Source organism: Podarcis cretensis (genome assembly GCF_951804945.1).
Source record: "Podarcis cretensis genome assembly, chromosome: 9".
In the NCBI taxonomy this organism is placed as follows: domain Eukaryota; kingdom Metazoa; phylum Chordata; class Lepidosauria; order Squamata; family Lacertidae; genus Podarcis; species Podarcis cretensis.
In genome coordinates, this window is record NC_137178.1 from 76,860,191 (window position 1) to 76,876,906 (window position 16,716).

The following is a 16,716-nucleotide window of genomic DNA, read 5'->3' on the forward strand; positions in this document are numbered from 1 at the left end:
TCAGTCTAGAGATGGTCCACTAAGGGCAATCAAGTAGTGCAGTAGAATTCATGCATTACTATTGCTGGGACGTTAGGGCATACATGCAGCAGAATGACAGCACCATCTGAACAGGGAGGATTTTCTGGTTCGAGAGATGAGTCAGGGAAAATGACAGCTGCAAAGCAGTCAAGAAAGTGAGAACATGCATTCAAGGTGTCCCATGAAAATAAGGGCATCCAAAACACTTGTATCAGGGGTGGGGGAACCTTAGCCTGGGAGGCCAAATGTAGCCCTCTGCAGCAGGCATAGGCAAACTTGGCCCTCCAGTTATATTGAGACTACAATTGCCATCATCCCTGACCACTGGTCCTGTTAGCTAGGGATGATGGGAGTTGTAGTCCCAAAACATCTGGAGGGATGAGTTTGCCCATGCCTGCTCCGGAGTCTCCCAGGCCACCCTGTCCCAGCTCTGCACCCTCCTTGAGTGCTTGTGCTCGGCTGGAAGGTCCTTGAATTGTGATGCTTGCCTGGACGGACGTGTGTGTTTCTGCGCACATGCAGTGCAAGGTGTTGAACTAGATGACGCTCAAGGTCTCTTCCAACTCTACAGTTCTATGAAACCACCAGCAAGCATAGTTGGCATGCAGCCTGCTGTACAAAGGTAAGAGTCACATTCACTGCTCTGTCTACATTTGCCTTGCTCATCTGATAAGTTGCTTTGAAAGGGGTGGCCCAGGAGAGAATGGGGCTCTTGGGCTGAAGAAGGCTTCCTGCCCTGATTTAAACGTTACAAATTCAAGTGCAAGTTTTGCACAAGTTCAAGAGAAATTAGCGTGGCGAGGGGCATTTCTTGTGTGATGGTAACAGCACTTCTGTTTTTAGGGCTGTGGAAGAAACACATTACTTAACGATAGGATAATCACTTTTCATCCGTGACTCAAGCAGAAAGCAAAACAATTCAGAGAGAAAAATATGCCAATAACTTAATAGTTTATTAGTCAGTCAACAATATTACAAATATTTAAAAATTACTTATTATATAAATAGTTGGCAGCAAACTATTCCATTACAGAGTTAAATTACCAGTACAACAGACAGACTGGAGATTTAGACACCTGGAAGATAACAGTAAAATGAACTAAAATATTTTAACAGAAGAATTTAAGCTGAAGGCGATTAACTAGAGAACCAATCTGCCAGCACCGCTGCTGGGTCACCCCATTCATTTCACTGGGACTTTTATGGGGCTCCACTGAAACCAACGGAGGGTGCTCAGCGACGGTGCTTTGTGCATTAGTTACTTTGTATCCATAAAAAGCATGGGTTTTCTTTTTATTTAGAAAAAAATAAAAACTGTTTTAACACCACATTAGGAATACAAAATAAAATTAACTGAAAATATTAATTTGCATATCAAAGAACCATTTATAATTACAATCCAAACACTCCATAAACCACTTGTGCGATTCTTTACAGAAACTCGGAATTTAGAAACTAGTTGCTTTAATATTACAAAGATTTAGGCTCCAAAAATAATTCAACATAAAATAAACTTTTAGCAATTAGCGTCATAAAATTATATATTTCCACATAAAAATACAAAATAATATTAATGACAAGAATATGAAAAATTATTCCAAGTATTTTTGCTATTTGAAATAAAACAAACAAACAAAACCCAAAACGACAACAAAATAGAAATATGCATGAAAAAAGTCTCTCCTTTTGTTAGCAAAACACTATCCAAAATAACTACGATCATTTACATCAGTACAAAGATTTCTGGATTTTAAAAAATATTTGCAATGACAAAAGGGGTTTTCTTTTCTGACAGTAAAAAATGACACTGTGGATAAAATTTGCAAAAGATGCAATGAAAAAAATAAAATTTGCATTAAAAAGGTTTACACTGTTATTTTTTTTATACAAACATTAGAAACAGTATTGCACGTCACAACACAGAATCGAGGTTAGTCAGCCTTCCAAAATGTGTTTTATTCAAGTTTTGTAGCATCTTTGAGGAGAGGCTCTGTGCAGCCAGATGCTACAGGGAATAAAATATCAAGTGTTTTCCATACACAAATATATAAATGCTAAATGTTTCCTTCTTAACAAAAAGTGTGGACTTTTAAAGTATTTTTTTTCTTCCACAGTCATATGTTTGGGCAGCAATATGCACATTTGGGGAAATAAAAGAAGCTTTAAAAATACAAAAATACAATAAAATTAACAATCTCCTACAAAAATAGTAAAATAAATATGATTTATATAAACAAAAACCAATACAGTGTTGAACAGTTAAGAAAATAAGGGCACAATGCACTAGGGAAGTCTCTTACATTATTATCCTGCCTTGAAACAAACAGGAGCTGTGCAAAAGCACATTATCTCAGCCTCCATTGAGATGAATGTGCCCATTCACTTCAAAGAGTGCTGATGCAGGAGAACTTCCAGGGGGATTGTGTCCTAGGAACATGGATTTAAAAAGGAATAAAAAGAGGAGATGTAAGTTACAGGAGCTATTAGCCTCAATAGCTCCAGAAATGAAGTGAGAAGCATAGCCTGATATTTAGAATAGTTTACCCATACCAAAGAAAGGGTATCACTGTTTTCTTACAGTTTTATTTGGGGAGAAACAAAGGATTTTTAAACATCTCCAATTATTTCAATTTTCCATATTCATTTTCATTATTTAAAACATGTAAAGGCTCTTTAATTTTAAACTTCAAGCAAGAAATATGAAAATAAAGTTAAAAACATCTGCGGAATTAAATTATATCTAAATAATTAACATTGCAAAACTACTGATTTTTTTTTTCATTTCTAAATTCCAAAAATTGAGGTATAGCAAAGGAGATGTCGTCAGTCAAAAAAAAGTGTGCCTTAAAATAGCTGACTAGTTGGAAAAAAAATCTCTCACAGAGATATAAAAATAGTGCATAACAAATGTCAAAAATGGATCAAGGTCTGGCAGGGTTTAAGGTTAGAAAAGAATACTCCAAAAAATCTGGAGGATCATGGTTAAGTAACAAATAGGGTACATTGACAACAAAATCAATTAAAAAGCTCTTCTTAAAACAGCATCAACTTTAAAACTTTAAAAACTTGAACCACAACCACAACGCAACAGCAGATTTAGACATGAAACCACATATTGAACAGTACCAAAAAGCACATTGCAGACAACCAATATAAGAGCAACACTTTGCTTACGTGAAGGATTGTCCCCAAGGGATTGCCAAGGGCAAAACCCTTGCAAATTTCTCTCTTGGAAGAAGACTTTCAATTCTATACTGGGTGCTTGCTTAAACTGTAGAGTGGCTCTTTCTTCCATTGAAACATAAGGGCTAGTTGCATTAAAATGTTTTGTGGAGGACAAAAACACTGCTAATGAATTTCTTGCATTTCAATCCAGAAACAGCCCCCTCCCTCCCACCCCCTCAAAAATCTTGCAAGCAATGTCGTCACTTAGAACTCCTTCATCAAAATTAAAACACTACGCTTGACTGTCCATCAACTAACTACATTTCATGCAACAGTGACCCTAGTTTGACAGAAGTCTTAAAAGCACCTAAGGTCAAACAAGCACACACAGTTTAAGCCAGATTTCACTGTTGTCTTAAAGGTAAGATTTAGCTTATGCAACTAGCTGTCTGTATATTACACCATCTCCATTTTGACTTTATTTTATTACTAAAGCATTAAGTTTTCTTGTATGAGCACATTTTAATGCTCATTTCTCAGTAGTTTCCCATTTGGTGACTGGTTAGCAGTGGGCTGGCCATCTTTGGTTTGTAAAGGAAGTTTTAACCGTGAACAATCAAGAGGGCTGAAATAAATATAAATCTATTTAAAAATCTAGTAATTTTGCTCAAACGTGTCTAAGCTATACCACTCCACACTAATTAGAACCACACATCACAAAGTTGCACAGGGATTACAATATTACATCCAGTCTGCAAAAATTGAATTCCACTACCAACCAAGTCACAAAATGGCTGCACTTTCTAATCTAAAACTAGTTTGCATATTGTACACATGTAGGACATTTTTAGAGAAAAAAAAACTTGAGTCACAATAATGCATGCAAGTGTCTTTTGTTACAAATTTTGCGGTTTGCTCATGCTATCTAGATTTCAGAGCATTAAAAAAACATTTTCAATAACTCACCTCTTGTTAGATCTAGTGCATGCATATGGTGTATACAGGTAAGTAAACATGCAATTTTTCACATTCTAAAACTATGGCACTTTATGCCATATTGTGCTGCCTGCATTTTAATCGGCAATGCAGTGTATCTTAAAACGTTTTAATCCCGTATTAATAGGTGGCATTACACACAACACCTATATAGCAGCAAAGCTAATACAGCTTGTGATTATAAATGTTTAAAAATAGCTAATAAATCAGATTATCTTGAGGTATTATTTCTTGCAAGTCAAAATGGAGAGCAAAAAATCAACCCTATTTTTTTTAATCGATGTATACACTGAAAATAGCAACAACAATAAAAATAAGCTTTTTTGTAGCAGACATATCCCATCTTCACTATTTTTGCTACCTTTGGTAAATTACTAGGGCAGATCTTGAAGTTAAAAACCCATGTTTAGAAATAAGTGCACGCTTCACCCACTAAATATAGCAGCAGACAGTGTGCCCCTATGCAAAAACATTCTCATATCTAGTTTTAATTTTACATATAAAAATAAGTTGGAGAAAATACAAAAAAACATTTTTTTTATTTTAACATGAAAATATCACAAAAATTATTAAGCCTGAGATGTAGGGTTTTGGTGAAAAACAAGAGGCTTTGTAGTGTTTTGGCTGCTGAAAAAGATGCATGTATTGAGAGTCGGGGTGAGAAGCAGAAGAATGCACTTATTTCTTCTGCATGTCAGTATCTTCAAACACAGTAAGCCACATGCACCCTTTGTTCCTTAAGGAGATGCTGGAGAAGCAGGCTCAGTTCCAGCGGAAGTGGATCTGGCGCGGGCGGTCAGCCCCTTCCTTAACCAATGGCTTATGGAATTCACGTCCTGCCCGAGAGTGGATATTTGCCCAGCAAAACTCACAGTAATACTGCAGGCAAGTGACATTGGCACAAAAAAAGGGAGCAAACTTTCCACCACACCGTGCGCCCTGGCATTCGTCACACATCTGGTCATCCAGCACATATGGCTTTACCTCCACCTGTTTAAGAAACAAGCGCACAAGAGGACAAGCGATCGGATTAGCTTCACATATCGTTGTTAAATTTGCATCCTTTCTTTTCTCCAGGGAAATCTGGGTGGCATAAATGAGCTCGCCCCACGAGGACGGTGCACATCAGTTAAGTTATATTAGATAGTGTCTGGCCCAAGTTAATAGAGTGAGCTTCATGCTGAACAGGGGCTTTAACGCAACACTTATTTCAAATTTTACAACCAATCCACTTCATCACACTAGGCCTCGAGGGTTGTTTTTTTTTGTGGGAAATAGGGATAGTAGTGAGAAGCAAAGAATATGTATAGTATTACATCTGGACTCGGGGCTTAAAACGAAGAAGTAAAAAAATTATCAGCAAACAACTTGGCTTGCCCTCTCAAATTTTGCCAGGCACTTTTACAATAGTTTTATAGATTATAAAATTAGAGAGTTTACAGTAAAAATCAGAGCCAGGAAATCACGGCAAATAAGTGAAAAATGACACCCCACCCCCCGCAAATGGGTTTTAACTAGTGTTCACTATGTATGTATTATAAAGTTAATCTATTCAGAATCCTAGTTCAATATACAACTATCAACAAATTGTGAAGATGTGCTGTGAACATGCACACACACACGTGAACCAAATTTATAATTGTGCGTATATGACTCTCATGTTGAGTTTTTGTTCAAAAAATATTTACTTATTTAAATGACCCTGAAGTGTATATGGATTGTGTCACTCATTTAATAAATCTTTGTGGTTGAAAAATATGACATCATCATCAAGGTAGCTACCGTCACAAAAAAGAACAAAATTCATCAGTATCTATTGGAGCAGGTTCACTGTGTTCCCTCTCACTGGAAAGGTATTTCCATGTGCTACAAAACTTTCCATTTTGCTTGAAAACTTCCCCTTTTAATTTTGGGTAAAAAAAACCAAAACATTTTTAGAAGTATTACAAAACTGACAGCTTAATTACAATTGTTTATTGATTTAGTGTTTGCATTGCAGATGCTCCCCCCCCCCAATAGAAATGTCTTTGGGTGATGAAATAATTTAAACATCTCCTAAGTCCAAGAAACATGTTTTCTGGAACACATTCTATAATAGAAATACCTTTCCAAAAGAGTTTAGTGAATTAATTGTTTGAATAGATAACTAAATAATGTAACTGTGTCCATCTTGATGATGTAGTCACAGCTGTAAATAACAGCTGAGAAAGTAACATCATAGATATTCTTCAACTACCAATATTTATGAATCAAAAGGAACTATATATAGTTAACATTACATTTGATACTGGAGGATTTTTCACACATTATGCTTGCAGACTAAATGTGAAAGTGTTAATAGACTCCACCAGTGGTCAGAAATGTAGAGATCTTATTAAAACTTCTGCTAATTAAATCCTAACAAGATACAGGATTAAAATGTTATATTTTACATATGCAAAGCAGAAATATGTAGGATGGATGTTATCCTTTTCTTACTTGAGTTGTTGTTGCATCAAATAGTTCTGGATCATTTTCTTTACCTGACCACTCTAGGAGAGATTCAGTAGCATTGTAGGTGGGTGAGGTGTTTATGTTCTATTTGCTAAAAGCCTTAAAATAATCCCAGGCCTTTGCTGTTCATTAATGCCAGCTTGTTGTGTCTGCCCTGCAAATGCTGCTGTATTTTAATGTATTTTTATATTGTTGTGAATTGCCTTGAGATTTTTTTTTGAAAGAAATCATTTTAAATAAACAATTTTCCAATATATGTTCTTGTTTACTTATTGGTGGTGCTTTGGTAGCCCCACCATCTTCATTCTAACACTGCCAGCTATTTCTCAGCATGTTTTTATAAAGGTGTCTGTTAAGGTTCAGTGTGGATTTTCTGGCTGCCAGAGAGACACCAACCAGTCTTGCATACTGTTTTCCTCCTCAACAAATCTACCTGCCCAAATGGAAAAATGGCAGAGGTCCAGTGCCTAATTTGCATGAGACCTGTGCTTGCTGCTGAACTGTAACAGATTGTGTTAAGGAAGAAATCGGAACCCCGTAACAAAAAGCAGTTCAACATATTTTTTTAAAGAAGACACTTCATGTTTCTCTTTTGTCCCTTATACAGTGAATAAACCAAGAGTTTACAAAAGTTGAAGTAAACTGTTGCTGCAAACTGTACTGAATCATTGTAAAAACCTTGATAGCAGAATGCAGCTGTGAAAAGATGTTATTTGTTTCAAGTGACTTAACTTCAAACTACACCTTGTACACTGAAGATTCTTGAAATACCCGGATATAATGTGAAGAACATCCATTTCAAATTACATGGGTGGGTTTACAAAAGAAGACAGCATAATGCGCAGCCTTCACATAGATGGTGCCCTTTTGGGTTAACATGGTGTGGCTGTTAGCTTGTCACTGGCAACACATGTACCCAAAGCACTTGCGGGAGGGCACTGAGAAATCCTTACTAATTTTGCAAAAGGTTAGTATATCTGAATATTATTTAAATCTTTTAAAATCTAGATGTTACAAGTTTCTAAAAACAGCTTTTATTTAAATTGACGTATTCTGTGATGACCAATAGTTTCCCACAAATAAATTAAACTGAGAACTCCCCAAAAGTTGATTGTTCCTGTGTATCTTTCCCAATATGATGATTTATGTACGTTTAGACTTTCAATCGAAGTAGAACTGGTGTGTGTGTGTGAAGGGGGTGGCATTGTGCATGCTGGCTCTGACTCCTTGCTGAACTCAGTGTCCATACAATCCCACCTGTGTGAGACCTAAAAGCATACTCCTCAACATAAGTGGACTTTGTTCCTTCAATTTTTGCAAATACATGGAAAATCAGTGTGGTGAAGGTGTGTGACAAACAGGTACAGATCAAACATATGTAGGCATTTGACACATGTCAGTCCATTCAAACTCTCAAAGATATTCCTAAGAATTTGGATTGGGGTCGACAATCATTTTATAAGCTCATCAAGGGGCCAATGTACACAGAAGTTTTGGAAACCTTGTTTGGTGAGACTTGTATTCGGGATACAGTTTCACCTTCGTGTAGCTTTTCTGGCACCAAAATCTCTGTGTTGCCCAGATTTTCTAAGTCACTGTTTGTTGCTGATTGACATGATCAGATGATCTAGACCAACTAAGACCTTCCGTTATCTATCTCAGGCACTCTGCTGCCAGAGATCTTACTGTGGCAACCCCTCCTCGCCTTCGACTTGCTTCTTGTCATGCTAGTCAATGTTTTCACTAAACAACTTCTTACATAATGAAATCAAATCCAAATGTTGCCCAAATATAGGTTGAACACAAAACATAGGTAAGAATCCCCTTGAGATAAATATTCAATTATCAAAGCTTGACAGAGATAATTTCTGACTGACTGTCCACTTTTGGCTTTTTTGTATGAATCATGCATTTATTCATATATGAACCACCTTGTGGCTCAGTGTCCATCAAAGTGACTTCTAATACACAAGAAATTAAAATAAGCACCATATGGTTCAGAGAGAAGAGAGGTTTTCAAGAAACCAGAGGAACTGGAACTACTGCATAGGGAGATTGATTTATTCTCCTCTTGGCTATGTTACTGAAAGGTCTAGCTTGACTTGAATAACCTGCAGGGAGACAGTAGACAGGGACCTGTGACTTATTTTGGGAGGGCAAGGGGCTGCTGCCCTACTGGAAATTTCCCCAGCTGTTGTTGAAGGTTCACCAACTGAACACTGGAATGAATGTCTCTCTGGAAAAACATGCCGAGTGCTTCAGGAATCATCTACATGTTCATTGAAATCAAATGTTGATGATATTGGACGGAAACACGCTATGTAGCAGGAAACATATTAAAAGATAGGGCAGTGGAGATATATAATTGGCATGTGTGTGTGTGTTTTGTAAGAGCAGTGCTTTTTTCAGGGGGTACTCAAGGGTATGCAGTACCAGCTTCTCTCTTTCTTTGGTTAAAAGATGTGACTCTTACTGTAACAACTTCATGGTGAGTACCAGCACATATTTTTCTAGAAGAAAAGCACTGTGTAAGAGCAAATGCAGTTCCAAGCTCTGGAGCAGGTCTATGGCACCATGGGAGGGATATTAACCCTCCACTTGAGTAGAGCCAGTTAATCTTAACATCTTGTAAGATCCTGACATCCCACACAGACACTAGGCAATAAGTTTTTCTTAACGGCAACTGGCTTGCAGCCCAGGCTGTGCGCATGTGCACACACATACACCCTTTGACTTTGCGCCCAAGTAAAGTGCCCCCTCCCATGCTTAGACCCCCATATGCTTTTCAAAATGCAGTCTGTCCAGTTGGTCCCATAGAAAATAATAGTTGCTATGAAATACAGCAATGTCATGATTGATATTAATTTGATACAACTTACTCGTTTATCAATATCACCATGTTGAAGCTGAACAAACCGAGCACTAATAGCAGCAATGTAGCTCTGCTGATTGGAAAAAGCAACTCGCCCAGCACCTTTTGGATATTTGAGTTCAGGATCTGTATCAATTCCTGCGTAACAAACTCCACCATACAGACGGTCCATTATCATGGCTAATTCCACTACAGAAGAACAAAAAAATTGCAGTAACATTAAACTAAGTTGATATACTTTAAATGGGACACATATTTATAAACTATAATGGATTATGGGATGGGAAAACCCATAAGCCATGGATTCTGTGATTTGCTGAATAGCAAAAATAGTGCCTAGAATTAAGAGTTAAGCTAGCAGTGGTGGGACAAAAGGGCAACTTGTACTGTACAAGGCTACAGTCCCCAGGGCACCAGGCAACACCTGCTTGCAGTGCTGTTGTGTTAGGAAGGGGGGTAACACCCAATGTGGTGCAACAGTATTGCACAAATAGCAATTTGCAGACAAAAGGAGACAGGTTTACCAGTGGCATTTCATGCTGCCTACTACAGGCAGAAGTAAATGTCTAGACACTTTGTTGCAGTTATTTTTGTTCAACTGCTAGCAATAACCTGTAGCGATGAGAAGGGTTTTAGGACTGCGTGGTTTTGATCCCACAAGGTATTTGCTATACTCTTTATGGTACAAACTTGTGCTTGTACCCATGCCAACTAAAGAAGATTTGGTTTCAAGACACAATTATTTTACCCAGAACTACCTATTAAAAAAGCTGAGCTGCAAAGTAGCTTTCGTTCAGGGCCAGCTCACATGGTTATAAGTGCTATATGTATTCCATCATTCACATGCAGATCTACTTTACACAATGTTATTCATGCATAGTGAACCCGTGTAGAGTGCATCTGTGCCACAAATGTGAAGGAGAGAGTGTGGAAACTGGGGATATGCACGCTTGATCCATTATATATGTAGGATCCATAGCTAAGCAACTGTATTAATCCAATCCATGCATTTACTACATTTAACCTACTGTTTCCTCTGAGTTAATCTATATTGGAGTGGGAACATCCAGCCTGTGGGCCAAATTTGTCCTGCCAGTTTTCCCCATTTGGCTTTTTGCAAGTATCAGCATGGGGAGGGCCTTGCAAGCCTTCTCCTTTCAACCTTTGATGTCCGGATTTTCACAGGTGGGCGTGGCCTATCAGTAAATTGTGATGCCAAGTGATTGACAAGGGGGTTGCCTTGTTCACCTTTCAAAGTTGGCCCACAGGGTGCAGCCAAAAAGCACTGACACAAGCACATCCCTAGTAAACACTTATGAGAATGCCTACTAATAGCTCTTTAACAGTACCTGACAATATGTGACTTGATGCATTTTAAGATTAACAAATTTATTATGGCATGAGCTTTTGTGGACCACAAAGCACCACATCTAATACATGAAGCATAATTCTAAAAAGGCAAACAGATGGGGTGGGGGAAATGTAGAGGAGTAAATGAAATGCAAAAAGAACAGGCAGTGACTATTACATAAAAGGAAAATAGTTAGTGACCAATTAATGAGGCAGTGTAAGTAACAGCACATGGATCCTGGTGTTGGTAATCTAACTGTCATATGTAGCTTTTTTTTTTTTTTTTTTTTAAAAAGTATAATCTTGATTCAAGCCATAGGTGACAGAACTGATTTGCCTAATAAATTTAATCCATCTGATTCTCTCAGTGGAGTTTCCCTTTCAATTGTCTTTGTTCAAAAATGGTTATCTTGAGGTCAGTTACACAGTTTCCTGGTAGACTGAACTGTTCACCTGCTCAATTCTGGATATTACCGAAATGTCAGATTTGCATCCACTTATTCTTTTGCACGGAGATAGATCTGTTTGTTCTATGCAGAGTGCAGAAGAACATTGCTGGCAGGTGATGGCCTATGTCACTTCAAACGATGAGAAGGTATATGAACTCTTGATGCTGTGGCTTATGTCCTGTAATAGTGTCGCCATGGCATATTAGAGGAGAACACTGGGATCTCAGTTTACTGCACAGTCTGGTCTTCCTGTTTGTGTCTTTGTTATGTGGCCTGTTGTTGGCTGAAATCAAAGTACTGTACCACAATTAAGCTAGCTTGTGAACAAGGGTGGTATGTGTGTTTAAAATAATGCAATGATAGTGCAATGTTAAAATTTGCTACAGTGCTTTAACAGTTCTACTATACTTACCAGCTCGTAATGGCCTGGGGACACCACCAACAAAAATTGTTTTTCGGGGATCAAGAGGCTGAGAACCATCCATCACAAAGTCACTATCACTTAAGTTCCAGGGACGGATCTGGACCTATTAAAACAACAAAGAATAGATTTGCATATAAAGTTTTCACTAGATGTAGATGTAGTTTATTAATGCTTGGGACACAGGTCATTCACATGCAATATAAATAGGTTCAGTACAAAACCTAACAGTATAAAATACTGTATAAAACCACTGTGCTACCCAGAATCATACATAAAACCTACATCTTCACAATACTACATAAATCACAGTAACATATATAGAACTTACAAATTGAAAGAGTAAAATTTAATACAGATTAAAAACATTAATTATTAAAATATATTAAGGTTAAACAAGAGCATCTCCAAAGCAGTTGATTGCAATCTCCTTAATAATTCTTGCCTGGATTTTCATTGCTGCTAGGGCAAAAAGAGAGAGCTTGTGGGTTACCCTACAACTGGTGTCTGACAGGAGGTATTTTCTGGAATGGTGTGGAATATAGATGAGGCAGAATAGATCCCAGAAATTTGGTTTTTGGATCAGAGTAAAGTGAAAGAACTAATAGATCCTCAAGATCTGGGGCCCTGCAAATACACAAGAGGAGTGCCAAGGAGGTATGAGAGTATCTGCCATCAATCAAAGCTGTGGGCATCATTAAGAAATGAAGGGCTTTAAATGCTTGTATAAGCTTTGAAAGGGACGCGGGTGGCGCTGTGGTCTAAACCACTGAGCCTAGGGCTTGCCAATCGGAAGATCGGCGGTTCGAATCCCTGTGACGGGGTGAGCTCCTGTTGCTCAGTCCAAGCTTCTGCCAACCTAGCAGTTTGAAAGCATAACAAAGTGTAAGTAGGTAAATAGGTACTGCTCCGGCGGGAAGGTAAACGGCGTTTCCATGCGCTGCTCTGGTTTTGCCAGAAGCGGCTTAGTCATGCTGGCCACATGACCCGGAAAAACTGTCTGCGGACAAACGCCGGCTCCCTCGGCCAGTAAAACGAGATGAGCACCGCAACCCCAGAGTCATTCGCGACTGGACTTAACTGTCAGGGGTCCTTTACCTTTTTAAGCTTTGAAAACAGTAACCAAGGGGTATGCAATGGCTATAAGATTTGGTTTGAGCCCTGATTTGGTGCTGTAAAAAATGATTTAATTTGGCTTCAACTGGGTTCAAATCAGACCTTTGGTTTAGAAAACCTGAGCCTTTGTCTCTCCTCACTGACTATAATGGAGAAATCAATGAATAGCCCCACATTCTTCTATTTTAGACAGAACTGAATGAAATTTAGAGATATTTATTTGTTTTTGTTATTTCATTTATGTCCTACCCTCCCTCCAAGGAGCTGATGATAGTATACTTGGTCTCCCCCTTCTCATTTTAGGTAACCCAGCGAGTTTCATGGTTGAGTGACCTTGGGACTCCCAGGTCCTAGTACAATATTCAAACCACTATACATCACACTGGTTCACACTGGTCCCATCTCAGTGAACAAAACCTGACAAACTACAGACTAACAGGTACAGGGTGCTTTTAAAGTATTAATTTTAAAAATAACCCTCTATAATTTTTTATTTCTTTTTTGCCATATTAGATGAAATTTGCTAGCATAGTAGCTCGTTCCGAGGAGATAAATACAGTGGTACCTCGGGTTACATACGCTTCAGGTTACATATGCTTCAGGTTACAGACTCCGCTAACCCAGAAATAGTACCTCGGGTTAAGAACTTTGCTTCAGGATGAGAACAGAAATCATGCTCCGGCAGCGCGGCGGCAACAGGAGGCCCCATTAGCTAAAGTGGTGCTTCAGGTTAAGAACGGACCTCCAGAACAAATTAAGTACTTAAACCGAGGTACCACTGTACTGCTAAATTTCAGAAGGATTGGTGCAGGATATTTAGAGCTAGGCACCTTTACATTTGATTGAAAGGATCTCAGAAGGATAAGTGTAGACAACTAAGGAATGGTGTTGAATGAAAAAAATATATAAACAGTTCCAGTCTTTTTTGTCAGGAACTAAATACAAATCTGATTTAACATGCTGCATGTTTAACATGTAGCGGCATGTGGCAGGGGCAGAACCAGAAGGACTTGAACATGCAGCATTTTGCATGCAAGCACCTCTAGCAGAACTACCAAAGAGCACAGAACAGACAAGAACAGGGTTGATGTGTTACTTCACTGTAATTGGAGAGCCCTGATAAAATCAACTTGTTTAGTTGCTGTCTTTCAATATTCAAGGTACTGAGCTTTTTATATCAACTGAATATATCCAGATGTTTGGGTCCAAGGATCAAAACAGTTATGAAAATTCTAGCAGAACCACTGCAGGGATCTGAGGAGGATTAACCTTCTTCCCTGCAGCAGCGATCCTGCTAACCCTCCACCACTGCTATTGTTGAAGGGGGAAAAACAGACACATTAAATGCTGGCCCTAAGTAACAACTTGCTTCTAGCTATTTTCATCACCATCCTCTTGGAAGCAGCCTTCATACAATGACAGTTAGCCATGTTAGGTTCACTTACTGGCTTATCCTTGATAGTAGGGCTGGAAACACACAGATAAAGCTTTCCATCTTCTTCAATGCAGGCATCAATCAGTGCTTGAACAGAGGTCTCCTCTTGGAAAAGAAGGAATGCATAACCTGAACAGCACAGAGGGAAAAAGGCTTGAGTATCGTTGAGACATTCTTAAGTATGACCAAAAACCAAAGGACTCCATATGTATGTTTCCATGCGCATACAGGAGTTTCCCTTGCACTGCTATCCAACACTCCACTGTTTCAGGTGGGTGTTCAGGAAAATGGGAACCTGCAAAGTTTTCATACCAGCATTGAAGCTACCTGATGAGATCCCAGGCCATGTTTTAAAACTTCTGGATAGTGAACAACTGAAGAGAGTAGGCTCTCAAGCAACACATACTCTGCCTTTTCTGAGTTTTCTTTTTAGGGTGGCTAGACTGCCCCACCTCAGAACCATTGAGAGGGAATTCACAAGGTAATTTCACATTTTTACTTCCTCTGTTTACATATTAGAAAAGTAGTACATACTGTACTATAATAGGGCAGATACCAACAACACTGAAGCTGCCTTCCATAATGCTTATTTCAAAGGCTGTGTTGACTCATTCATTCTCTTCCATCTAATAATGTTCAGTAAATGGATGAAACACTTCAATGGGACTCCCTTGTAAACTGTCTCTACAGAGAACTTCTATATGCTGCAGAAGTGGCTGGATGTCACCCTGAGTGGACTATGGCGCCTTTGGGAATAGCTATTTCCAGGGCCTGATACAGCCGTACCTTGGTTGTTGAATGCCTTGGTACTTGGACATTTTGGCTCCCAAACGCCACAAACCCAGAAGTGAGCGTTCTGAATGTTTTTGGGAAGCTGAATGTCCGATGGGGCTTACGCACTTTCCAATTGAGTGCAGAAAGCTCCTGCAGTCAATCAGAAGATGCACCTTGGTTTTCAAACAGTTCTGAGATTTGAACGGACTCCCAGGACAGATTAAGTTTGACATCCAAGGTACCACTATGTTTTAAGAATATAGTCCATAGCTACTGATCAGCTGTAGAGATGGATACCTGAGCTCCCCATCAGGAGGGTTTGAAAGCAAGCACACTATTTTGCGACATTTTAGTTTACCTAACAAAGGTCCTAATATTGGTTTTGGATTTTTTCTTATGAGCGAATATACTTACCTTTACTTTTTGGGTGTACTACAAATAAATTTGGTTTTGTTTGAGTAGGAGCATGGCTTCTGTTTGTCATGTGGTGTATTAAAAGTAAGGAAAGTAATTTAATTTCGTATGACATAAGACCGTCACTTTATTCTGGTAAGGAATGAAATACACCTTGCTCCTGCTCCCATAGCAGCATGCAGTGTTACCTCTCATACAGAGAAATGATATACAGGCTTTGAGGGCTAGTTCACAAACTGGAAACAGTGTCTGTATGTAAATTTGTGGAGAAACTATATGATGAACTGGGCTACATATTGAGACTAACTGCAGTCATCAGTAGGCACTTCCACAAGTGTGTTGACACTTTTCTCTAGCTACTATAAATACAGTAATGGATGCTGCACTTTGTTATGTGTACTGCCCAAGTCACCACACAATCATGTACAGATAAAGAATAGAGGGAAGCATGGCTCACATGTGTGAACGAGCTTCAAGTCTCTTCAAAAACTGCCTTATATGGAGTGAAGAACTCAGAAATGCAATACCTTTAGGTGGAAAGTAGGATTTACTTTCTGCTTTGTGAGGCCAGTCAACGACCAGAGGTCCAAATCGTCTGAAGCTAGCAGTAATTTCATCTAAAAAAATTGATGCAAATAATTGAGTAAATGTATTGGCCTGCATTTCCTTTCTTAACATTTTCCACAACTACTTGTGAACCATTTAATTAAGTCTTAACGTAATGTAGGGGACGTGGGTGGCACTGTGGTCTAAACCACAGAGCCCAGGGCTTGCCGATCAGAAGGTCAGCGGTTCGAATCTCCACAACGGGGTGAGCTCCCGCTGCTCAGTTCCAGCTCCTGCCCACCTAGCAGTTCGAAAGCACGAAGTGCAAGTAGATAACTAGGTACCACACGGGCGGGAAGATAAATGGTGTTTCCGTGCGCTGCTCTGGTTCACCAGAAGCGGCTTAGTCATGCTGAACAACATCAAACGTAGCGTTATGTAAAATACAATTGATGAAGCCCAGGAGGGCGAAACAAGGCATTATTCCGGAAATCCTTGTCAAGATTCTGTGGAACTGTAGTAAGCTTCCATTTGGATTTTATGAACATACAAAGACATATGTGGAACAGAAACTAGCAGATATTTGGACTCTATGAATGAACTGATCTATTGGGACTTCTGTTTACATTGTTATACTTTATGTGTTGAATATGTGCAAGAGAAG

General features: G+C 38.8%; 1 protein-coding gene across 4 annotated transcripts in view; it reads right to left on the reverse strand.

The window, feature by feature from the left end:
* Positions 1–955: 955 nt before the first annotated feature.
* The window catches only part of CPEB2 (cytoplasmic polyadenylation element binding protein 2), a 70,025-nt gene continuing 54,264 nt past the window's right edge, over positions 956–16,716 (reverse strand). For all 4 annotated transcript variants that reach the window (XM_079991582.1, XM_079991580.1, XM_079991581.1 and 1 more), the window contains 5 exons: positions 16,034–16,123; positions 14,329–14,447; positions 11,759–11,873; positions 9,555–9,736; positions 956–5,172 (listed from right to left, as the gene is read on the reverse strand). In XM_079991582.1, coding sequence (XP_079847708.1) covers positions 4,945–5,172; positions 9,555–9,736; positions 11,759–11,873; positions 14,329–14,447; positions 16,034–16,123 — 734 coding nt within the window. In that variant the 3' untranslated portion in view covers positions 956–4,944. The remainder of the gene's footprint in view (positions 5,173–9,554; positions 9,737–11,758; positions 11,874–14,328; positions 14,448–16,033; positions 16,124–16,716) is intronic.